The sequence below is a fragment of the Chenopodium album genome, chromosome 16 (assembly GCF_948465745.1).
Source record: "Chenopodium album chromosome 16, dcCheAlbu1.1, whole genome shotgun sequence".
In the NCBI taxonomy this organism is placed as follows: domain Eukaryota; kingdom Viridiplantae; phylum Streptophyta; class Magnoliopsida; order Caryophyllales; family Amaranthaceae; genus Chenopodium; species Chenopodium album.
Window position 1 is genome coordinate 13,334,256 of NC_137849.1, and position 25,694 is coordinate 13,359,949.

Genomic DNA, 25,694 nt, shown 5'->3' on the forward strand with positions numbered 1-25,694 from the left:
TTCAACTTCCCTCGATGAGAAAATTTTGAAAAAGTTTTTGAACTTCCCCAAAAGAAAAATATGAAAAAATAAAAGAAGTTTAAAACTTCCTTGTCGAGCAAATAGAGAAAAGCGAGGTAAATCGCATAGATATTGTATTCGTCAAATTGAATTGCTCGTCTTGAAAGTAATGTATGCATAATGAATATTCGTAGGCCAGGAGGCTAAGGAAAATTACATCATGTGACATGATTAATGAATGCACTTAGGTCATGGAGCTAAGCATCATATATAGTGTAAAGAAACGATCTTGAACGTCACTTAGGTCTGGAAGCTAGGCACGTATATAGATGAAGTGAATACTGGGTATTGCGTAGCTTAGGTCAAGGAGCTAAGCACGATATTCTTTGTATGATCACAGATCATTGATATATAAATGTTGCTAAGCGCATTATGCGATGCGTGAAACAATGAATATTGCTCAGGTCAGGAAGCTAAGAAAGTATACAATGTTTCTTTTAATGAATGTTGTCTTGAAAGATGATGAAGCATGCGTGATAGGGGAACAAGATTTCATGATAAAGGGTTCCTAAGGGAAGGATGATATGGCTATGTATGTGTGAAAGAAGTGTGTAAATGTGATACTAAGGCTGGCTGCAAAAGCTGTGGTGATGGAAATAGATGTGAGAAGAGTTAAAGATGATGACTCTTTAGGCTGGGTAAGCTAAGTGATGTGGGTTCAAGCCCCCAAGTCTAGCTCTATATGGGTAGGTATAAGCATTAGAAATGACTCGATCATGTGTGGATATGAATATGAACGTTGCTCTAACCGAACTTTGCACAAGTGTATGTACACCTCAAAGAGGTCTTTCAAGGGTTGTAATATGGTTAAGTTGATGGTTTAAAGAAGAAAAGGGTAAAAGGCTCAAGACCCGAGAAAATCCCCAAGATGTGTAATTGTGAATTTGAAAATTTTGAATTTTGCAAGTTTATTTTCAACGTTGTTTTTTTTTTCATTCTTTTGAATCAATGTGGGCAATCTCAGATCATGCGGTCCATCACTCACTTAGCATTCATGTTTCTCAGGCACGGTACCAAGCACTTGATGAGAGACACAATTTTAGACATGTTCATATTAAAGACATTGGAACACTTGCCCTTAGACATTGTTTTATTGTTGCTTTGCTGCTTTTTTCTTTTTTTTAACTTGCTTTTTGAATGTTACACAAATTTCATACTTTCCCATCCCAGGGCTAGGTGAATGTGGGTTGAATAAATAAGGCCAATTGTTAGACGAGGCTCAAAGTGGTTGATGAAGAAATGGATATGTGATTGAATGGTTAATGGGGAATGAATGGGTTGCAAAGGTACTTCAAATCATTGGCATACCTTGTGTTCGGTTCGGCAATTGATTTTTTTTTTTATTGCTAATCACATGATCGAATGTAAGAAAGAGATGCTCATTTACGAAGAAGGTAAGAAACGTGACACATAGACACATGGATAAGGAGAACCTATGCTAGACTTTTTAGGGGGAAGGGTTTGAAACAAAAGAAGAAGAAAACATGAAATCTTGGTGCGAAGCTTGCATCGTGTTTTGTCTTCGTGCCTGTTTATGAGTTACTTCTTGCCGCCTGGTGAGGAAAAAAGTTCGTTGTTATTGATGCTTTGATTGGAAGGAAAGAAGAAAGGAGTGACGTTCCCCTTGTTCTTCCAACTATTGCGTAGTGATTTTAGACTCTAGTACTGTGTAAGGATGAACTCACTAAATGCATTCACTCAATACTCGGAGAAAAAGTGTGTGCAACTACTCAACAAATGTGATTCGGTGAGTTTATAAGACTTGTGGTATGATCGTATGGCTAGACATGTAAACGGTATAAAACCGACTGACGAAAGGACTAAAAATAGCACGGAAGAATAAAAGACAAACTAACATGATTAATTTTGTCCAATTTTAATGTTTATGTTATTCACTAGGTGAAAACGGTCAATTGGAAATTGTTAGTCATAAATAAGATCAACCACAATGAAAGACAAAGAACACATGTTAAGGTTAGCACAAAAATCACAAGAAACTAAGAAGAGGACTAGAATTCTAGAAGAGTTAGGACTCATGGGTATAAATAAATAAATAAATAAAAAATAAAAATCTATAATCCTATGTTATACGAGTTGACACGGATTAAAGGACTTGGCTAAGACTAGCTTGACACGAAAAGATATAAAAAAAAGAAAGTTGACACTAAAAAGACACCTGAACTGGACAGGCTGTAGTATATCGGTTATAACTTTTTATCTGTGACTTTGATTGGGACGAAACCAACGCCAAATGAAAGACAAAACTCGGGGCTACAGATCCATAGGTGGCACGACACGTAACTCTATCTAGAACTCCGGATATAACCAAACAAGTTAACGCTTATGCAGGATACGAGAATAAAAATCCGGGTTGACTCAAAAAACAAATTAAAATAAAAAGCTATGACTCGACTCTAAAAAAAAGGTTTGATAAGAGAAAAAACAAAAATAAAAATAAAAAGTCAATAAAAAAATGCACATTTAAGCACATTGTCATGCATGATGCAATGAATTTCGTAACCTAAAGTCAAGTTCTATGTTCCACTATAGTCAAGCTTTGGGTGTCAAAGTGTACCATGGTTAAGAGTTTGGACGCGTTAGCAAGGCATTCTCCCTTGAGGGTGTATTCCAACAAGCGGCTCCACGAGTTCGTGATGAAATCGAACTCGACTCCATGGTTTGAGTGGATTTAAAAACTCGGATGAACTCTTATTGCCATGAACGTTTTCGGGTTGATAGAGCTTAAATCCCCCGGGCTAGCCACATACGTAGAACACGTACTATAGTGGCAAAATAGGTAAGCTAAAATGCATATGCATATGTGACAATGCCAATTAAATCGCAGGAATACAATTAAAGAATCTTTCAAGTCTCATCCACTCATCTCAATTAAATACCGATCACTCAAATCGATAAATAACCAAGAATCCTCCCCAGTGGAGTCGCCAAATTGTAGGCATCGTTTGAAGTGCACCTACGTTAAGCATGTGTGAATATGCTTGACACTCTTAGAAAGTGGGAATTAAAATATACGATTAAGGACAACGATTAGGGACAAGGAAAGTAGGGAGCCGCCAACAAGTTTTTAAGGAACTTGTAAATCGTTCACGGATCATAAAAGACAACCACGAATAAAGGGACAATGATAGGCAACGACGATTGACCCGTGAAGGTTACACCCCATTCATAATCCATGAGATTACTAACTCCATATGGTTCGGAACCATGAAATGAGGATCGAGGATGATGGTACAAAGTGAGTCATGGAGTCACATTCGCCCGTATTGGCCTCTACTCGATGTTTATAGTGAAAAGTGATTCCTGCAATCTCAAAGGCATGTAAACAAAGATTCAATTTGCCCCAAACTATAATATTCTAACATAATTATTAAATATTTGTGATCACTTAATTAAATAACAAGATTAAAAAGGAACCTAAATCGGTTGTCCAAATTATCTTATTAGGTGTGATTTTCAATTACATATTCCTTTTAAACATGCAATATGGTGAATAATAAATATAATAAAATTAACATTAATATTGGAAACAATTTAACCATAATATCGTTAGTCAAATCAAATCATAATAAACCTAATCATGATACTAGCAATGAGAAAAAAAAATAAGAGTAATTAAGGGCCTGTTCTCTTACGTTGAAATTCAGTTCAGTTCAGTTCAGTTTAGTTCAGCTGAGTTCAGTTCAGTTCAGTTCAGTTCAGTTCAGTTCAGCTCAATTCAGTTCAGTTCAGTTCAGTTCAGCTCCTAATTTCCTTCTCTTATAAAATATTCATTTCAGTTCAGTTCAGTTCAGTTCAGTTCAGCTGAGTTCAGTTCAGTTCATTTCAGTTCAGCTGAGTTCAGTTCAGTTTAGTTCAGTTCAGCTGAGTTCAGTCAATGAGAACAGACCCTAAGTGATTAATTACTCACTTTCCGCGTTTCCTTGAATTGCTACATCATGAATAAACTGTTAGTAACTTGAATACATATAAAAAATTGAAACAATTAAATGAAATAAAAAGTAGAGTTGATTTGGTCCAAACCCTCACTTAATTATACCTTTCACGCCTTGGTTTGGGGACAAAACCTCGGGTATTGTATGAACTCCTTGGAGTGCTTAGGGTAAGTATTATGGAAGAATAGGAAGGCTAGTGTTTAGGCTAAAGAGGGAGAATAGAATGATTTTGTGATCAAGCTTGTTGATGATTTCAAAAGGGGTGATATGAACTCTATTTATAAAGAAAAAAGAAGGGTCGAAGAATTAAGGTAAAATCCGAATTCGAATCGGAATAAAACTCTTGCGATAGGCAACAGTTTTTGCGGTTTTTGTTTTTATCATATCTTTTGATCCAGAAATTAGAATAAGATAAATAATATGTCATTGGAAAGCTCTTGAAGTCTACTTTCTAACCCAATTGAAATTCGATGAAAATCATTTTTAGAATAAAAAGTATGGACAAAATAGTGGGACGGTGTCAGTTTTGGATAGAGTTTCATATTTCTTTTATATTTTTTTCGTTATAGCTCGGAATTAATATTATAATATATCATTGAAAAGATAAATTCAAGGGCTATCCAACCATATAAGATTTAGATAAAAAAATATAAGGTACAAAATTCATATCTGACTATCTTTGAACGTCTTTCAATTCGAATAGAATTAGGACTTTCAAAAAGAGGAGTTTCATTTTTAAACTCTTTAATCTTATCTTTTCACAAAGGATAATTAAGATCTTTTTAGAAACTTATAGAAACTTCCAATTAATCCTAATTGGTTAAGGAATGGGATTAAATCCTTTGGACCCTCCACATGATCATTGGGTCGTAGGTAAGGTGGGCTTAGGTTCGATTTGGGCTCAGTTTAATATTTTGGCCATAACTTATTCGTTATAGCTCGGATTTGGGCTTATAATATATCGTTGGAAAGATCTTTTCAAACTCCATCCATCTATTCAATAATTTAACCCAGATTATGGACCAAAATAAACTGTTCTAAATGTATTTATAAAAAGGACACGAAATGAATGATTTTAAGGGACATGAAATGAATTATTTTGGGTTTAAAAGCACGAAAAGAGGAAAATAAGTTATGGTTTGGGGAAATGGGCTGGGAATTGGGTTGGTTTATGAAATGTATTGGGATTGAATATGGATTTAAGCACTCCAAGATTAAATACTCAACCCGACCAATAATTACGGTGAAAGGTTGTTCATCATCGGGTTTGGTTTTGGGGAGACATTTTTAGGTGTGTACAGAAGCCCCCACTTTGACTGAATTTGTAGAAACGTCAGTTTCGAAAACGATAGTCAAAGTAGTCGATAGGGACGGAGAATGATTTAAGACGTTCTGCGATCCTAAATCACTCTTTATGCGTCGATACCTGCAGAAAAATGTTAGTTCTATTGATAAAAGAGTAAAAAGATAGAATGCATATCTGACACCAGTGTATCGGTGACGAAAATGTTCGATAGTACTTGACACCAGTGTATCGATGGCAACAGGAGGCGGATGATGCCAATTTTGACAATGCATCTGATAGGAATGGTGTCCTTCGAACAAGTGTATTATTTCGGTAGAGGGTTCAGAATTATTACAAAGCTAATTATTTAGTGAGGTCAAGTGATCGGAATGCCTAGTTGAAGACCGCTTCCGATCAGTAATATCAATCCATAATTAATATTACAGCCTAATCTTGACTGAACCCTTCGGGTCACACCCAAGAAACTAATGATCCGACACGACGAATTAATTCGGAAGGAATTAATGAGTCGCTCGAGTATTAAATATTTAGACGTCGGAAATCGAGCTAGGAGCGTCGAAACCGAGCGTCGCAAGTCGAGTCGAATTAATAAAAGACGAGACGGTAAAATCAATAATTAATCAACAATTTACCAAAATACCCCTAGCATCGGAATTCCCCGAGCAAACCGAGTGCTAGGGGCACTTGGTACAGCAAGGTGGCTAGCATGCGCACCAAACCGAGCCTAAGCTGGCTGGTTGGTGCCGCGGCATGCTCGCGCACCACTACTAGCACATGGCTAGCAAGCCGTGCTAGCATGCATGAGCAGCAGTAGCATCAAGCTAGCAGTGCGAGCTAGCTAGCAGAGCGTTAGCGTGCGAGCTAGCTAGCAGAGCGTTAGCGTGCTAGCACTGTGTGGAAAATGAGACTGGTCCCACGCGACCTGTACCTGCAAAACACAGAGACTTCGGTTTGGTAGGAGCTCTGCCTCCGACGATCAAGTTAGTATCGGTCGAAGGGAGTAAAAAGTGCGGAAAGGTAAAAGTGAGATCTTCTCGGATTCCGAGATCATGTGATTTCTCTAATGTAAGAGATGTAGGTAAGATGTAATAAAATGAACGTGCCCCTAAAAAATGGGGGAATCTCCCTATTTATAGGGTCATCGAGAATTGTGCACCTGCCTAGGTTACAGGAAACCTAAGACTGATGGGCTGCATCGTATTGCGGCTTTCTCGGGATTTGGGCCGTAAATACTGTCTTTTTCTTAACATTCTAGGAGGGACACGCGTCAAAAGATGATTGTACATTATGGACCTCTTTGAAGGTGACACTTGTCACCTCCTAATTGGGCCACTTGGTATGGATATTTTTACCCAAAACAAATGGGTCCTACCTTTTTAGCTATTAATTTAATATAAACTCTCCTTACATGGCATATAAAAGGCAATGAGATAAACATATGAATTAATCACCGAGAGTAACCTAGGTGCGCCCAAATTCTTTGTAAATGTACTGAAAAAGTACGTAAAATATAAGGAAAACATAGATACAAAATGAGGACATCATAGACAATGATGTTATCATAAACCTTATGACTCAACTCGATGCACCTAATTTACGAATTACCAGGTGTAATTGAGTTGGGTTATGGGTTGTTATTTCCACGATCCGCCTAAACAGATGACCAAACTTTTAGATACTCGAAATGCCAACCATCCAATACTAAAGGCCTGTTCTCTTCAGCTTAATTTCAGTTTAGTTTCTAATTTCCTTTTCTTATAAATAATTCATTTCAACTCTATTCAGTTTAGTTTAGTTCAATTTAGTTAGTAAATCAGAGATACCCTAAATAGTATTTTATCCCTAGCCATTCCCATATACCAAACGCCCCTTTATCCAAAGTAATTTATGTTGACAATTACTTCGTACTAATTATTTTAAAACGACCCCCAAGTGGAATAGGTATATAGAATATGCCAATTTAAATACTCTATTCAAAGAAAACAAACATCAACCTAATCACAACATTTTTAAAAATCCATTTGACCCCTAAACACGACAAAACCTGCGTTTGTATACTTTTTCCCCCGGTGTAAGCCTCCGCATATTCCACCAATCCAATTCTTTTAGAGGAGAGAGAAAAGTTGACACTACAATGCCGGAATCAACTACCGCCATTGATTATGTAATGGAGAAAGCTTCAGGTCCTCACTTCTCTGGCCTTCGTCTCTCTCCTTCTTCTACTTCTTCACCTCGTGCTTCTGCTTCTGCTTCTGCCTTTTCTCCTTCTGCTTCCTTGTTCGCTGATTCCGATCTTCCTAATCAACCCTTTGTTATCGGTAATTTTCAATTTCATTTCTGCTTGATTTCCTTGTTTCTTGCTCTAATTGTGTATAGAATTTGGTTATTTTGAGAAATTGTTTTTGTTGTTGAATGTTGATTTTGATTGTGTAGGAGTTTCTGGAGGCACGGCTTCGGGGAAGACGACGGTATGTGATATGATAATTCAACAACTTCATGATCATCGTGTTGTGCTTGTTAATCAGGTAATTAATTAATTAATTTAAGAGTTAATTTGATTCTTGAAAATTAATTGTGAGTAGGGTTTTGTGTGGAATTTGGATTGTTCAATTTTCTTGATGATTAATTTTGATAAATGTCGGTGATCAATTATGTTGGTAGGATTCATTTTATCGGGGATTGAATGCTGAGGAATTGCAATGTGTTCACGAGTATAACTTTGATCATCCTGGTAATGACCTCCTTATAACTCGTTTTGTGCTCGTTGAGTGATCGTAACTCATGGGCTCGGATGAGTTTTGGAAATAATTTGTTGTTTGGCTATCTTTTAAGGCATTACATTTTATCTAAAGTTTTTTGAAGTAATGGTGGCTGTTATGTAGATGCTTTTGACACCGAGCAGCTTCTTGAATGTGTTGAGACGCTTCAATCAGGAAAACCTGTGCAAGTTCCAATTTATGATTTCAAGACACATCAGAGACGCACAGATACTTTTAGGCAGGTACATGGATGTTTGTAATTTCGGTTTTAATAATGTGCTAAGGTTTTGGTAGAAGTTAATGAAGGGATTTAATTTTTAGCCATATACTTATCAATCTTGTTTGGTCGCCATTTTATGTATGTATGGTAGAGATGCTAACTGAACCATGATAGGATTTCCAAAGATGTTGTATAACTTTGGAGTTATGAATGGTACTTATGAAAAGTGTTTGCTCTGAATATGTATGACTATGAAGTATGAACTGTAGCCAATATAGTTTTTTATTTTTTTTTATTTTTATTTTTTTTATTTTTTTTTATTTTTTATGTGTCACATGATTACTGGAGCGGTGGCATTCAGCTTTATTATTAAGTAAAGTTTTGGGATAAGTCAGGTCTAATGTTATTTGAAGGAAGGAAAAACTGGTAAATTTCTCAATTTCTGAGTACTTTTAGTGATTAACTATTGCAAGGTCATGAATTTTAGTTCATTTAACAGTCGTGATCATTTGATGAATTTGTGAATTTTTAATTTGCATTTAAGCTAACAACATTGGTAGCTGACACTATTTTAGTGTATTTCCTATTGTTGGTTTAACTAGGATACATATTAATGGGGTTAGTTGTGTCGAACTCTCCAAATTAGATCAAATAAATCTCCAAATTTATTTGGGTAAAAATGAGTAACAATTACTCCTATTCCAATGCAAATGGAATCATTTTTCAATACTTCAAAACATAGTTATGTAGAATCTGTTTAAATTCATCTCAATTTTTAATTTCCATATATGTATTTTTGATCATTTTTTGTAATATGTAGCTTGGGATATTTTAATTAATATATTGTGCATGGAAAACTTGCAAAAAGCAAATTGGACAAATAGAAAATAACCGAGGAGTATTTTTTGGGTAGTAAGTATTATTTAGTTAGGGGTACGATTCTTAAACAAAAATGTCCCAACACTTCCCTGATTTTGTCCCTTGATGAACTTCATGTTAACAATCTGACAGGTGAATGCATCTGATGTTATCATCTTGGAAGGTATTTTGGTATTTCATGATTCACGTGTCAGAAACTTAATGAACATGAAGATATTCGTGGATACAGGTGTATTTTTTCCCCCCAATATTGGATTCGTTATAGTTGAAACCTATTTACTCTTTGATCCGGAAATAGTTATACCATTCCCTTAAGCTGTAATTTTTTTATTTAGATTGCTTTTTTGATGATGTCTTTATTGGTTCCTTTGTGTGAACCATGTGTTTTTCATGTAGATGCTGATGTGAGGCTTGCACGTAGAATCAGGCGTGACACAGTTGAGAGGGGTAGGGACATAAACTCTGTTCTTGAGCAGGCAAGATGTTTACTTTGATCTTATCATTTATCAGTATTGGTGGTACATTTTTGGACAATAGAGTTCCCTTCTGGTGAATCCTCTGGTAGGACTGCCCCTGTCAATCCTGTGGGTGGTAATGTTACAATACTGGTGCCGCGAATGCATCCAAGCTACAGGAAATTTATTGGACATATTAATAGATCATCATGTAAATGATGCATAATATTTTTGTTTGGCTTATTCTATTCATAGTTTATTTTCTGTTTCTTGTTATGTTGTTACATTTCATTTGCTTTTATCATGCTAATAAATGCCCTTTGCTTGCAGTATGCAAAGTTTGTCAAGCCTGCTTTTGATGATTTCGTTCTTCCATCAAAGAAATATGCCGATGTTATCATTCCAAGAGGAGGTGACAATCATGTTGCAATTGATTTAATTGTGCAGCACATTAGCACAAAGCTTGGTCAGCATGATCTGTGCAAAATATATCCCAATGTCTATGTCATTCAATCAACTTTCCAGGTAGACCTTACTTTATTCCTTAAACATTTCATTTTCATGCTTACCAATGGATAACATTAATTAAATTTGAAGTCCTAATGTCTAGTTTGTGGAATTCCATGATAGCTAATCGTAATTTGAAATCTCAAAGCGTGTGACTAATGCATTTTGTATCTGTATGATGAGTTAGTGATGATATAACTAGCGTGTATAAGTTTCGGCTGGCTGTATTGTTTTTTATTTCTAAGTTTTCCTTTGTCAACTGTCTGCTACTCCCTTTGTTTCTTTTTTATGTTCTTGTTTGAAATCTTGCAACCACAAGTTAAAGAAATTTTCTTATAAAATCTTTACAATATATAACAAAATCATAGTCGTGTCGTGGTGTTGTTTGATTATATCAATGAGTGCTTTAAGAATATCAGATTTTATAATTTCTACTAATATGTAATTAGAGCTATTAATGGTTTTAGTCAAATTGAAAACATAAAGAGGGAGTATTAACTGTCCTTTGTTTTTTGGAAATGAAACATTTCATTTTCATGCTTACCAATGGATATCTTTGAACATTGATATCCTCAACTATCATTATGTAAAAATTATAAAAAACAAACTTAAATTTTGAAAACAAGATACTACATGACCGTGTTTTTCCTTAGGAATAAATCATAAAAAATATTCAATGTGTAGTTTTTGAATAGTTTAAATTTTTAAGTGTTCAGTTCATTTAAAACGAAAGAGGAAGTGTATAATACTCCACGGTCCCACACTCCCACCATCCCACACTATTAGGCTACATTTCTATTTGCGTACATCCCAAATTAGTAGGCTACTCTTCATACATAGGACATTAAATTATTAATTGCTTCCTCTTTTTTTTTTAATTGCACCATTTGGGTTGGGCACTGGATTTAAGAAAAAGTGTAAAAGATGGAGTACGTCAAAAGCGCCCATGTGAAAAAAAACAAATGAGAGATAAAAGAGGTGGGGTAATAATGGTTGTTATCATATGTGAACAAAGGTAGTTAGGGAATTCTGTGTGAACACAACCAAAAAGTGAAAAAAGCATACCATATAGGGAAATGGTGCAATTAATATGCAACTTCCCAAAATAGAGGAAGTATCTCGTAAAAAATATCTTTTGTAGAAGCACATAACTAATCAACTATTGACTCATAGCATTTTTGCTTTTAATGTTTCTGTCTAAATTATATTAAACTTTGAGCTTGCTTTGCCATAATAAAACCTCTATATCTGAATGGAAAACTTTTGCTTGTTGATTTTCAAAATTAAGGGTTTCATTTATTTTTTCAATTTTTACATAATTTTAAAATATTTTTCTAGTAAAATCACTCATTATTCCTAAATCCTGAATTCTTAGTTTTTCTTCTTCTTCTTCTTTTTATTTATTTATTTATTTATTTATTTTTTTAATCGCCATTTTTTTCCTTTCGGTCTTTGTAATGTGTAGTCTGCAACAAAATTTACCAGGGGTGCATTTTACATCAAGCTGTGTACTGTAAAAGTTACATAGAGATTTTCTTGCATCGGACTTAATGCAAACTTTTTTGTACACTGATTATGCTGAAATATGTTCCAGATTCGGGGCATGCATACGCTCATTCGAGACCAAGAAATATCAAAGCATGATTTTGTTTTCTATTCAGATCGGCTAATTCGTCTGGTAACCTGCTCTGTGGCTGTCTGTAATATAGATTTACTGTAATCCAAATACTCCTATTGAGTCTTTTACCAACATAAGTACAAATTCATTTATATATCAGGTAGTGGAGCATGGCCTTGGCCACTTGCCATTCACTGAGAAGCAAGTAATGACTCCCACAGGTGTGTTGCTTAGTACCAACATAAGTACAAATTCGTTTTAATATTAGTCATAGCTTGAGGTGTAACAAATATGTTTGTAGTTTTCAAGATTTCACCCCACCCCCTGCTTAGTTTTGCTCCCAGTCAATCAGGACTTTAAATCACTTGCTGGCAAAACAACCATTCCATTGCAATTTAGGTGGTGGTTTGAGTTAGTTGCTAGCAAGGAGCAGCTCATGATGAACAATTATCTCAAAATTTTATATTATTACATGAGAACTGATGGTATAATTATGGAGTAAGAACTCTAAAAATCTAAAATGGGCTGCTTGTCATTAAGTGTTATTTGGTGGAAGAGAATGAAAACCAAGTCACCAACAAAGGCTTTTAAGACAATTACCAAGTATATTTGATTGTTGGTCAAAATGCTGTTTGGTGCTGCGAAGGTTGAACTAAATTGCACTCTAATTTATTATACCAGTTAGCTTATTTTGCCTTTTTTTTTTCCAGGGTCAGTGTACACTGGAGTGGATTTTTGCAAAAAATTGTGTGGGGTATCTATTGTTAGAAGGTGAGCGTGCTACAGGAATTTGATAAATGGACATCTATGGATACATAACCAATGATCTCATGATTGTTTTTATGAGGCATTCTTGTTTTATAATTTTATAGTTTTGCCTGCATTATCTTTCTTTATGTTTTGAATGAAGTGTGATGTCTGAATGCTTGTGATATAAATATAGCTGAATATAGTGCCAAAGTAGTATTAGGTAATAGTTTTCTGGCATTATCATAACAATGTATTATTCGTTTTCTTAATGCATTATATGGTAGTTAGCTCACTAAAACTCTGCCTGTTGTAATATTTTAACGTTTATCTCATATTTCTTACTGATTTGAAGCAATTTTATTGCTGTCAATGCCTAATCTTTCTTTAGTGCAATGTCTATCATTGCTTGCATCATGATCACTTCCACTTTTTTTCTTTTCTAAATTTTCCTTACACATATTGACTATTTAAGTACTGTAGTGGTGAAAGCATGGAAAATGCATTACGTGCATGTTGCAAGGGAATAAAGATTGGGAAGATACTTATACATCGAGATGGAGATGATGGGCAGCAGGTTTTCATACTTAATTGCTGTTTAATGATTTTGTATATCTCTTTCTTCTAGCTATAACTCTAACATCAGTTTTATTTTGATTTGCACAGCTTATATATGAGAAACTCCCAAAGGATATATCAGAACGGCATGTTTTGCTTTTAGATCCTGTCCTTGCTACTGGTATTATTATATATTGTATATACTGCTATGTTGCCAAGAACCAGATATTGATGTCAATTAGCTGTGCATCTTTAGCTGTGCAACCTATTTCTTAAAATTGAAAAGTAGGATGTCATTCTAAAATTTGCATTTTTATGTGAGAAAATTATGTTGCCAAACACTGCTTTTGGGTGAAATCAACTATTCCTGCTGTTGTTTGGACCACTTTCCAAGTAGAATTGAAGTGCTAATAATTAGCTTAATTGAGTCCTTTTTTGGAAAAAATAAAAAGAAAAGAAAATTGTACTAAATGCAATTTCAGAATTTCTCCTGTTGTGAGTTTGTGACTATATTTTGCAATACAGGAAATGCTTCATTTACACAGTTCATAAAATATCTGAAGATGCTATTACCTTTTGCTGTATTCATTGTAAATTGTGATGATGCTTGATCAAGTAAATATGTTTTACGCTATAGATTACTTTGCTAAGCTGTGTTCTGTGGACCTTTTCCCTGGCTCAAATTTCACAGGAGGAGTAGTTATATTGACATGTTAGTGAATACTATTATGCTTTCTGTTGTGTTTTCGCTGAGTCAAAATGTTCATTGTTACCTGTAAGCTCTTGTCGAACATGACCTTGGTTTGTTGTTCTAACATTAGAACTCACTGATCAATTGAATTTTTGAAGGTAATTCTGCTTGCCAAGCAATTGAGTTGCTTATACAGAAGGGAGTTCCTGAAGCCCATATTATTTTCCTGAACCTTATTTCAGTAAGTTTACTATAACAGCGACTATAACCTTTGGCTCTGGAATAATGCACTAATACTTTACATTTGAATTGGTAAACTGTAGGCACCTGAAGGTGTTCATTGTGTTTGCAAGCGGTACCCATCCTTGAAGATTGTCACTTCAGAGATTGATGTTGCATTGAATGAAGAATATCGTGTGATACCTGGCTTGGGAGAATTTGGGGATCGTTATTTTGGTACTGATGATTAAAGATGCAGGGCTACGGAAGTTTATTAGTAATCTGCTGATACACAATTGCTGATTGAACTCTATTGAGATTTTAGGATATATTTTGATGTACAAATGTGTTTGGATATGCTAGTAAATACTTGAATGGCATTCCGAATGTAACTCTGAAAAAGCATTACCATGTTGCCAAATGGTTGATGCTGCTTTCTTATTGAAGTGCTGAGTTTTCTCGTTGATATGAGGTAGCAGTCTAATCAAATTTCTGCTTGTTATTAGAATGAAGAAGACCATCCAACTTAATGAGTGGTAGATGCAGTATACATGAATTATACTGCAGAACAGAAAAAGAAAAATCTTAAGGATCGACTAAGACCCCATCACTGAATACTGATCCCCGGTTGAACTAGGTTCTTGATTTGCTGGACTTGATCCTGCTCTATTTTGTATAATATGCACGTTATGAATCGCGGACCTCTTTGAGGTATACAACTTTGCGTCTAACCATGATAAATTTACTGTTTGGTTACTATGTTGATAGAACCAACGTAGATGTATAGTTAACCTTGTAAACAGGCTGAGAGGCTAATTGAGCTAGACCAACAGTGCAACCCCCAACTGTTTGTTTATTATCGTTCCTGCCTCTTTCTAAATAGAACCCATTTTCCTTTTTAAGACCCCATTAGCATATCCACCATGTATTCTACCAATACTAACACGTAAAAATATTAGAGGGGGATCTTGTGGGCAATTTCTATAGTACTCCTGGAGTACAATGAGCCAGGGGGTCATATGCTAGTGTTTTTTTAATTAAAAAAAAATTATTCCTCTATTTTTGTTTTTCTTCTCTTCCCTGTCTTACTTTATTTTTCAAAATTCTTCAAATAATCTCTTAATTCGTTTCTGCAACATTCAAGATCTATCTTCTTCCATCAGTCTATTATTAAGAAATTTTGTTGAATTGAAGAGCTAATTGTTTAAATTACCAAAATCAAAAAAATTAAAACCCTAAAATCAAATTGAATGTTTTATATTTGTGAGAATCTGATGAAATTTGGACAACTATTTGAATGAAGATGATTTAATTTAAAGAAGAGAAAAAGAATCAACAAATTTATGAGAATTTGCAAACGAAATTTGACATAAAATTAATTTACTAGAAAATAAATTAACATATAGTTGTGTAAAATTAACATACGTTTAAAAAATAACAAAAAGTTGAAGCAAAATAACATAAAGTTCAAGTAAGTTAACAAAATAATCTTTTATCAAAATAACAAATGATTTTAGCAAAATAACACGAGGTTTGCGTGAAATAACACAAGTTTATAGTAAAATAACACGGGTTGAGGTTTAAACAAAATAACACTAGAATTTATCAAAATATCACATGGTTTACGTAAAGTAACACAATGTTTTAGCAAAATAACAAAATGTTAATTTAGCAAAACAACACAAGGTTTGTGTAAAATAACATAATGTTTTAGCAGATTTATATAGCATTTAATTAGTAAAATAACATAAATTTTTCATAAAATAACACAACATTTTAGCAAATTTAAAAATAACATAGATTCGATTGAATCAAATCAAATTAACATATTTAATTCAAATTAGCGGTACATTTTCAATTAATTAAATTAAAAACAAAAACAAAATCAAAATCAATCTACTTACTTTGTTTTGCTCATGCTTATTCCCGATTGTCCTATCTTTATGTTATTCATGAATATCAACCATTTTTTATGTAGTGAAATTGATTTTCAACTTTGATTGAGCAATTTTGTGCTTGCATGTTTGAGTGGTTAAAATAATAATCGAAAGATTTTGTGGTTTTTGTTGAAAAGAATAAAGGATTTGATGATGTTAAAATAGTGGGTTGGGAAAGTAGGGAGAAAAGGTAGGGAGAGAGAAAGTGGAGAGAGAAATGAAATTGAAATTTTGATTTTTTTTTTTTCAGTTTATTTTCATTTATATACTCTCACAACTTTTTATGTTATTTTGTTTTAAACATATGTTATTTCACTTAATATGTTGGAGTATCATGAGCATGATACTCCAGTAGTACCGAATACTAACTCGATGTTGAGTAGTAGTTCCATGTGGGTGGGGGAAAGAAGACTAAATATAGTTCCTGCAAAATTCCACTGTTCTCTAGTAACATTTGGGTGGGGGATGTTGTGTTAGTCCTTGCAATCCAAAGACTCAATATGCAACAAAAAAAATGTGAAAGTCTATTTCCTTTTACAATATCTAAGGTTAGTTGAGATAGGAGGTTAGAGTTATTGACCTGTTTTTCGGCTTCCAAGCTTGAGGCAGGGGTTGAACCTTAACAAACTCATTTAAGGAGAGATTTTCCTAAATTCCCCATCCTAATATGGGCCTTCTTACCATTTTTTTTTTCAAAGAGAAAAATCTAAGCTAAATAGCAAATATGAAACGTGTACCATGTCCTCTTTTTACAATGTGTAATAAGCACGCCTTGTGCTTTAAGATTTACTAATTCGGCAATTCCCTCTACCAAAAGTTTTGCAAATGAAGAGTTTTATTTTTGGATGGCTATCTAAAGCCTATCTTTTAGTTGTTGTTAAAAAAAAAAAAATCAAAAAGTTTTTGAGATTGATTATTGTGAAACTTGATAGAACTTTACTTTTAACTTTTCGTTTTAACAAAATATTTATATAATTTTAACATTAAAAAGAGTAAAAGGACCGTATAAGTATTAAATGCATTTCTTAACGTGACATGAGTTTACGACAATTATACGCATTGATCAGTGTGATTTATTTTCTTTTTTAAGCATCATCTATGCAACCTTAGGGTTTTGTTTGTTGGAGTAAAGAGAGGAAAGGTAGCTGTCCATTCAGCCATTGCACTTTGGCCCATTCAGGCAGGTGGGTATTCAAGTTGAGATTACGTATTACTCCCTCCCGACCGAGCACAAGTGGTCGTCAGCATACCTTAATAACTCTTTCTCTTCCTTTGCAACACCCACTTAACACCCATGGCTAATGGGACATTTATGGGCACTTAGTTTTTTTTTTTTTCTTTTTTTTTCTTTTTTTTTTTTTTTTTAATTATAGCTTGATCTCTTGATCTACATCTCTTCATTTACCTTATTGATTATTATAATCTCTTGGTGGAAAAATCAAAATACACATATACACACATAACAAAACTAAACATATTCCTCTTCTTTTGGGCATAATTTATGTGAACCTCTCATCTTAAAGTGTGTTTGTCTAAGAGTGTTGTGTAAATCTTAGGGAACATGCTAACAAATACATTCGAGCACCATAGTTGCACCAGAACAAGTTATTGATATTTGTCACGACACACTGTTTTTCTTTTATCAATTTTCGTGTTTATATTATCATTTTTAGCCTTGAAAAACCCTTTTATTTACAACTATTCGGAAACTTTGGCGGCGCAGAGGTTGGAATTATTTTCAATGGCTACACAATGAGTATTAGTCAAAATATGTGCTCAAAAATTACTTTTTGGGAAGAATTATTATATTCACATTTTCTTAGGAGTAGTCCCAAAGATGACCCCAGGTAGAAGGTCATCCGTAGTCGATTTTGGCTGAAATTTTGGGAGTTTATTCAGGACATATTAGGCTTTATTTTCAACGGTTTGATTGTGTAGACACCTGATTGTGTCTCCCCAAAAACCAAACCCAGTGATGAATATCTTTCACATCATTGATTATCGAACGAGGTGAAATGTGAAAGAGTCTCGTGAATTCCTCTGTTTTTAATAAAAATACTTCTTTCTATTTTTGAAAATCTTTCTTTTCGTACCCTATTTATGAAAAACTTCAAGTCCAATTTAGTTTGGTACATGATATGAGTCCAATAATGGTGTAGTTGGATAGGGTTTGAAAAGACCTTTCCAATGATATATTATAAGCCCAATTCTGATGAATAATGAGGAAGTTATGGCCAAAATACTAAACTGAACCCACACCGGATTTTACCTATGGCCTAATGATCATGTGGAGGGTCCAAAGGTTTAATCCAATACCTTAACCAATTAGGATTAATTAGAAGCTTCTATGAGTTTCTAAAAGATCTTAATTATCCTTTTTGAAAAGATAAGATCAAAGAATTTGAAATTGAATAAAACTCCTCTTTTTGAGAATCCTTATTGTGTGCGAAATGGAATATTTTTAGATATTATTTTCCTGCCTCATAATTTATCTTGGACTGTTAGTTAGGTCTTGAAATTATCTTTCCAATGATATATTATAATATTAATTCTGAGCTATAACGAAAAAGATATGAAAGAAATACGAAACTCTATCCAAAACTGACACCGTCCCACTATTTCGGCCATATATTTTATTCTACAAAAAATTTTAATCTGATTCTAATTGGGTTGGAAATTAGACTTCAAGAGCTTTCTAACGACATATTATATGCCTTATTTCAACTTTTGGATCAAAAGTTATGATAAAAACAAAATCCACAAAAAAGTGTTTTTATCGCGCCGCGATAATTTTATCGCGCTGCGATAGTCCTATCGCACCGCGATAGTCCTTATCTTGCCGTGTCAAAAGGAATTTTATTCCGATTCGAATTCTAACTCTTTTCTAATCATTTCTGGATGTTTTTCTCTATAAATAGGGTCGATTTCCTCCGTTTTTACTCACTAACAATTACCAACAATCATAAACAATCATCTAATTCTCTCTCTCTTTAAGCTAGAAGCTTATTCTTTCTCTCTCTTGATTTCTAAGCCTTCCCTTTTCAGAATACAATACCGCATTCACAAGGCTTAGACACACCTAACCAAGCTCAAAGGTGCCTTAGCCTTAGACGTGAAAGGTTGATAATTTCTGAGGGTTTGGTCCCAAATCTTATTTCAATTCTTTGATTAGGTTTACTGTTTAATATTTTCATTGAAGTTACTAACGTGTGTATTGTTGTGATAGAAAAAGATACAAGGCAACAAAGTAAGTAGTTTTATTGCTATATACCTTTAAAAAGCATGCTTAGATTATTTTAATTCCTAGTATCATGTTAGGATGCTTTTATTGCTTTCTAGTATCATGTTTAGGTTGCTTCCTATTTCTTCAATCATGTTAGTATCATGTTAGGGCTAAAGATTTGATCTTCATTGTTTAGTGACATACTAGAATTTGTTATTAATCATGTTAGTATCATGCCTAGGATCTTGCTATTATTATTATGCTTTGATGAGATTATTATGATGATGATGATGATTTGTTGTACCATTATGTTGCTTGATCACGCCCTCTCTTGCAGGTTTAAAGGGAATTTGTACTTGAAATCACGCTTAATAAGATAATTGATAATTTTATTTAGGCTAATATGATTTTAATTCAAGTGATCGCCAATAATAGATTTGTTTGTGCATTAATATTCAACCAACATAGATTTAACAGGTTTAGGATTAATATATTGATTGTATGTTAGTCAGAAAGCGCACATGAATATGAGAAGAATAAAGTAGAGGCCTATATTTAGGGCAGGTTCAATCTCTTTAAGGTTGGATTTGTACCTTCATCCCCGAATATCCAGTCGTGGTTCAGGACCACTATGGAGTTAGCGATCTCATGGATCGTGAAAGGGTGTAACATTCACCCTGTGAACGGTTTACACACTAGTAGAAAAAAGCAAATTGGCACCGGTTCAAAACCCCCCTAACCCACCGGTTTTGAACTGTTGAGTATTTGATGGATGCCAATTCATCCAACAAATGCCACCGGTTCAAAACCGGTGGGAAAACCTATTATTGGCACCGGTTAACGGGTGGCATAAATAATTTTTGGCACCGGTTAACCGATGGCAAAAATATTCCCGGTTTTTTTTTTGGTATTAATACTTATTGACATCGGTTAACCGGTGCCATTTCATGTAATTTTTTTTCCTGTTTTTCCCTCAATAATAATAAAAAAAAACCTGCTTTTCCTGCAATAATAACCTGTTTTTCCTGCCATTATAATTGATATTAATTATAATTATTATTATTATTATAATTATCAATAATAATTATAATATTAATTCTAATTATCATTAATAATTATCAATAATAATTAAAATTAATAATAATTATAATAAGAATAATTTTTAAATGGAAATAAGAACAACAATGCATATATAGATATAAATATTCCCAAATGCAACACAATAAATAAAAAGTGTAATATATATATACAAACGATACTAATTAATTAATGAATAATGTAGTTAAAAAGTTAACAAAACATAAATTCAAATAGAAGTGACATTTACAAGTTAAAGGTGATAAAAGACGCCAACATGTCTCGAACTTCATTAAGTTCCTTGCTTGTCAACGGACCATCCTTTTGTACCTTGCAAAACTTGAAATACATAAAAATTATGTTAGAATTAAAATTATGTTAAAATTAGGTTAAACATTAAGTATTTTTTATTTCTTTCTCATAACATGTCAATATTACCTAGTCTTAGGTGTCTAAGGCTTGAAATCACATCAAAAGAGCATTTTACTAAGTTTAAAGACGCATTTTATAAAAAATGGCCTATATGACTTCTACTTTGCCCATTTTCTAGAATTCTTATCAAATGAACTATTTCTTTCTCATAACATGTTAATATTACCTAGTCTTACACTAGTAGAAAAACACAAATGGGCACCGAGTTAATGGCACCGACTCTTAAAAACCGATGGAAAAAAAATTAGGCGGGATTAGTATAAAAGAAATGCCACTGGTTCAAACCAAACCGTTGCCAAATTGGTGAAATGGCACCGGTTTGAACCGGTGGCAATTCATTAAATAAAAAACCCGCTCCTCTATTTTCTTTCTCTTTCCTCATGTCGCGTGCTCTCTCTCTCTCTCTCTCTCTCTCTCTCTCTCTCTTCTTTCTCCTCTCTCCTCAACTAGATCTCCCTCTTCTCTCTCTCTTTCCTCTCTCTACCGTGCTGGCGTCCATCCCTCTTCACCAGCGTCGTATCTTTGTAGTGGTGGTGGATCTAGGGTTTCTGATTTCTACTTCACCTCACCTCTTATTCCATCTTCTCCTCAATAACTTTAATATCAATTTTTTTGAAGAAATCGAAACCCTTGTACATCTACTTTTCCGATGGCCGTCCCGATCAAGTCCGAAACTAGGTTCACTATTCCGGGGCTTCAACAGTTCAACATGGTTGGTAGTACTGTAGTGTCGTTTATTCCAAGTAATTCCCTTCTACAGATTCAATTTCTTAACAATTTTGGGTAAAATTGGTCTTTGAATTGATATAATCAACTATGGGAGTCGATTGATATAACATGCAAGGTAGAAAACCCAATTTGTTTGCCGAATTATTCAAAATTTGAGCGTCTATTGGAGTCCATTGATATAATCAATGAATCCTATTACACTATTTTTGGTTCGTTTTCTCTTTTTTTTTTCAATTGTTTGGCGATTCTTTGTTATTGGTTTAAATGTGTTTATTTTCTTGCTAATTTTGTATTAAATTGTTGTTTTATTTTCGATTTTATTGTGATTTTCTTGCAATTTTGTAGACTGATTATACTCTATATTTGAGTTGGGTATGAAAAATGAAAGATTTTCCACCCAATTTTAACTCCAAATCTCATAGCAAGTCTGAAAAATAAAAAATGTATTACTGTAGTCATAACTCTGATAAAGTGTAAGAAAGAAAGAACTCTGATAAAATGATAAGTAGTTAATTTAAAAAAAAAAAATTGTTTTCCTTTATAACTTTAGTCGAAACTGTGGGTAGAAATGCCAAATCACTTGTTCAATTCGATGAAAGATATTAAAGATGAGATACTTTTATCAAACATTCAGATGCTCATAGAGTCATGGTAGCACTCAAATATAAAGAAATTAAGTAAATATAGTAAGAAAAAAATAAGAATAAACAAATTATGGACTTCAAATGATGCATACATATAAATATAACTAATAATATGCCCCAACGTAAAGTTAAAGAGCTATATCAGCATTTAAAGTAAATTTCATCTTTAATTGATTGTTGGGTAAGATTTCTTTATAGAAAAAATTGAATAGCATGCAAAGGGTTTCTTTGGCTGCTGTTGGCACTAATTATAACTTGGTTGATAGATAGTCAGATGTTTTAAATGTTGAATCTTTTCTGTATATAGGGATTCCAATCCCAACTTCCCCGCTGTATTTTCTATGTATGTCAAAATGTGTGACTGTATATCATAACGTCGCTGACTTTATATTGATGTTATGACTTCATCATCTAAGAGAGATGTTTTGTTTTTGTTGTTTTTGAAGGTTATGTGAGTCAAGTTTTGTCAACAGGGAAGGATATGGTTGTTACTGATGGAATTATCAATATATAACTTGATTGTTTGTCTGATCAAAAGGATGTCTACCAAGAAGATTGGGAGGATAAGGGGATGATTGTTCTTCTACCAAATTGCTTACATTGCCTACTGTTTTAACCCTTGCTCGTCTTGCTGCCATTCCTGTTTTTATTGGAAGTATGATGTTTTATTTTCTTTTTTGATTTTTGTTTGGTTATGAATCTGATGGGGTTTTGATTTGTTGTGGAATTAGTTTTGTTTATTGGGTTTCGGGGATTGGGACTGATCTGATTGAAATTTGGATTTTGTGGGTTTTAATCTTATAATGTGGAACTTTGATGGGTTTTTGTGATATGGTTGATTTTGGATTATGAGCTTGTAATGTACCGAGTTCGACTAATTTAATTAATGCAGTAGACAATGATTTAAGGTTGAAAGCTTGAGTAATTGATTGATTGAAGATTGGATTACAAGTGCATAAACATAACTTGAGGTTATGAATCTCTCAGTAGCTTTAGGCTACAAATCTCTTATGTGTTTTCTCTCAATTTTCTGGATACCTTGACTAATGACTTGACCTCCCTACTAATACTCACAGCTTACAGGATACATGTGAATTAATTAACTAAAATAGAAAAACCATCAATGGACATTGTGGGAGCTGGTTGCTTTCCTTCCTTAATTCCACTTTAATTACTTTTGTCTCCTTGCAAATTGTTTCTTGCTTCCTTTGCCTCCTTTGACTCTTGCTGACCCAATTTTGCGCACCTCGAGTATACCAAAAGAGGTGGGTGACTTGTGGTGTTGACCCCATTGAGCCAGTCCATAAAATCACTCCCCCCTTTGAGCTTCACCTTGTCCTCAAGGTGGAAGGAAGGAAACCGCAAGTTGACCGCTTCGTACTCCTCCCAAGTTGCTTCAAAGTCTGGTGATCCTTTCCATGTAAGTAAGACTTCGAGGATGATGGAGGAACCTCTCTTAAGTAGCTGTATGTCCCGGAGCTCGTGAGGTTTGACCATAAGTTCCAAATCAGGAGACAATTGGGTGAGAATTGTATGGTGATGCTAGATGCTACCGAGAGCTCGCTTGAGTTGAGATACATGGTGAACGGGATGAATTTTATAATCAGATAGAAGCTGGAGTTTGTAGGATACCCTCCCAATACGGCCCAACACCTCGAAGGGACCATAGAAACGGGCAGCTAGTTTTTCGAAGGGTCTTTTGGCAAGTGACTTCTGACAGTATGGATGGAGTTTGAGGAAACACTTTTCGCCCACCTCAAAACTCTCCTCCCTCCGATGCTTATCTGCGTTGTCTTTCATCACTTGTTGTGCACGATTTACATTCATTCGCAATTCATCCAGGATGCCATCCCTTTCCTTCAGACCTTCCTCCAAACTACTGATCATAGTCTGCCCTGTTCCTACACACCAAAGTTTGGGAGGGTCCCTCCCGTACACAATCTTAAACGGGGTCATGTTCGTGGTTGTGTGGGGCGAGGTGTTGTATGAGTATTTAGCCCATAGCAGCCAACGAGCCCAATTCTTTGGTTGTGTGGAGATGAAACAACGAAGGTAAGTCTCAAGGCATTTGTTGATATCTCCGTTTGTCCATCTGTTTGAGGATGGTACGAAGTACTCCTTTTGAGATGAGTACCTTGTAGTCGAAACAGATCCCTCCAGAAGGCACTCATGAACACTCGATCTCGATCGGATACAATGGACGTCGGAAAGCCATGGAGTCGAACAATTTCCTTAACAAATATGTCGGCCACTCTTAGGGCATTAAAAGGATGCTTGAGCCCAATGAAGTGACTATAATTAGAGAGGCGATCCCCTATTACCAACACCATGTCGACACCTCGAGACAACGGAATTCCTTCAACAAAATCCATGAAGATGTCCTCCCACACGGCTTTGGGCACGGGCAGGGGTTGCAGCAATCCGAAAGGACCTTTCGAGGTTGTCTTACTTCGTCGAAAAAACTCACATTCTCTAACGTACTTGCCGACATCCTTGACCAAAACCAATCGGTGATAAGCCGAAGATAAGTCTTGATTTCTCCATCATGGCCTCCTATGGGGGAATTGTGATATTCCTGCAAAATTAAAGGAATAAATTTGGATGTGTTTGATAAAACAACCCTGTTCTTAAAAAACAATCGGTTGACTTCAAGATGGAATCCCTTGGGCCCCTCTGTGCCTTCTCTAAGGACCTTGGTGTTCTGGCCCAATCCTTTGTCAACCTCCAATTCCCTCTCCAGCTCAGCCCAGTCCACATGTTGGGAATGGACTAGAGCCTTAAATTTGATCCTTCCCTCTCCTTCATCATTCTTCATTCTCCCTGTCCCTGATTTCACCACCAACGCTTCATCCTTGCGAGAGAGGACGTCATCCACCCTATTCGCGGTGCCTGGTTTGTATTGGATGACGAAGTCGAACCCAATCAATTTTCGCAGCCACCGTTGATATTCTCCACTCACCTCCCGCTGCTCCGCTAGAAACTTAAGACTCTGCTGGCCCGTACGAATGACGAACGGCCGGGCGAGCAAGTAGTGGCGCTACTTAGCCACCGCGAGAGAGATTGCCATTAATTATTTCTCATAAATGGACTTCCCCCTTGCACGAGCTCCCAATAGCTTGCTGTAATATGCAATTGGGCGATCCTTTTGCATCATAACTGCTCCCAAACTGAAGCCGGAGACGTCGGTCTCCACCACGAAACCCTCGTGGAAGTTAGGTATGGCCAAGACAGGGGCAGTGGTCATGGCGGTCTTCAATCGCAGGAACACCGCCACGGCCGAGTCCGACCACCCGTAGCTGTCCTTCTTCAGCTGTGCCGTGAGAGGGCCTGCAATCTGAGCATAATGCTTGACGAATTTCTGGTAATAACCGGTCAACCCCAAGAAGCCCCGAAGCTCCTTGAGATTCTTGGGAACACTCCAATCAATGATGGCATGAATTTTATCTTCATACATAGAAACCCCCTACCTTGATATTACGTGGCCTAAATAGGCTATTTCATGTTTCCCAAATTCACATTTTTTAAAATTAGCATATAATTGGTGTTCCTCCAATTTTTGTTACACTAACTTTAAATGATATTTGTGCTCTTTGATTGCCTTGCTATATACCAATATATCATCAAAAAAGATCAAGACGAATTTCCTTAGATAAGGTCGAAAAATGTCGTTCATGAGCGAT

General features: G+C 35.0%; 2 protein-coding genes and 1 pseudogene across 2 annotated transcripts; 1 reads left to right on the plus strand and 2 right to left on the minus strand.

Moving 5' to 3' along the window:
- The first annotated feature begins 7,312 nt into the window (after positions 1–7,312).
- On the plus strand, positions 7,313–14,438 carry LOC145586248 (uridine/cytidine kinase UKL1, chloroplastic-like). The gene is made up of 14 exons (XM_081643029.1): positions 7,313–7,637; positions 7,753–7,844; positions 7,981–8,050; positions 8,202–8,320; positions 9,310–9,406; positions 9,574–9,653; positions 9,963–10,157; positions 11,734–11,817; positions 11,918–11,978; positions 12,468–12,528; positions 12,988–13,081; positions 13,171–13,243; positions 13,912–13,994; positions 14,077–14,438. Exons 1-14 carry the CDS (start codon positions 7,454–7,456, stop codon positions 14,221–14,223), a joined length of 1,440 nt encoding a protein of 479 aa, XP_081499155.1. The 5' UTR covers positions 7,313–7,453; the 3' UTR covers positions 14,224–14,438.
- A 9,118-nt stretch (positions 14,439–23,556) lies between these two features.
- LOC145583914 (uncharacterized) lies at positions 23,557–23,970 on the minus strand. Its single transcript, XM_081640864.1, has one exon. It carries the CDS (start codon positions 23,968–23,970, stop codon positions 23,557–23,559), a length of 414 nt encoding a protein of 137 aa, XP_081496990.1.
- A 1,114-nt stretch (positions 23,971–25,084) lies between these two features.
- LOC145583915 (putative mitochondrial protein AtMg00860 pseudogene) lies at positions 25,085–25,468 on the minus strand (annotated as a pseudogene).
- Positions 25,469–25,694: the final 226 nt, after the last annotated feature.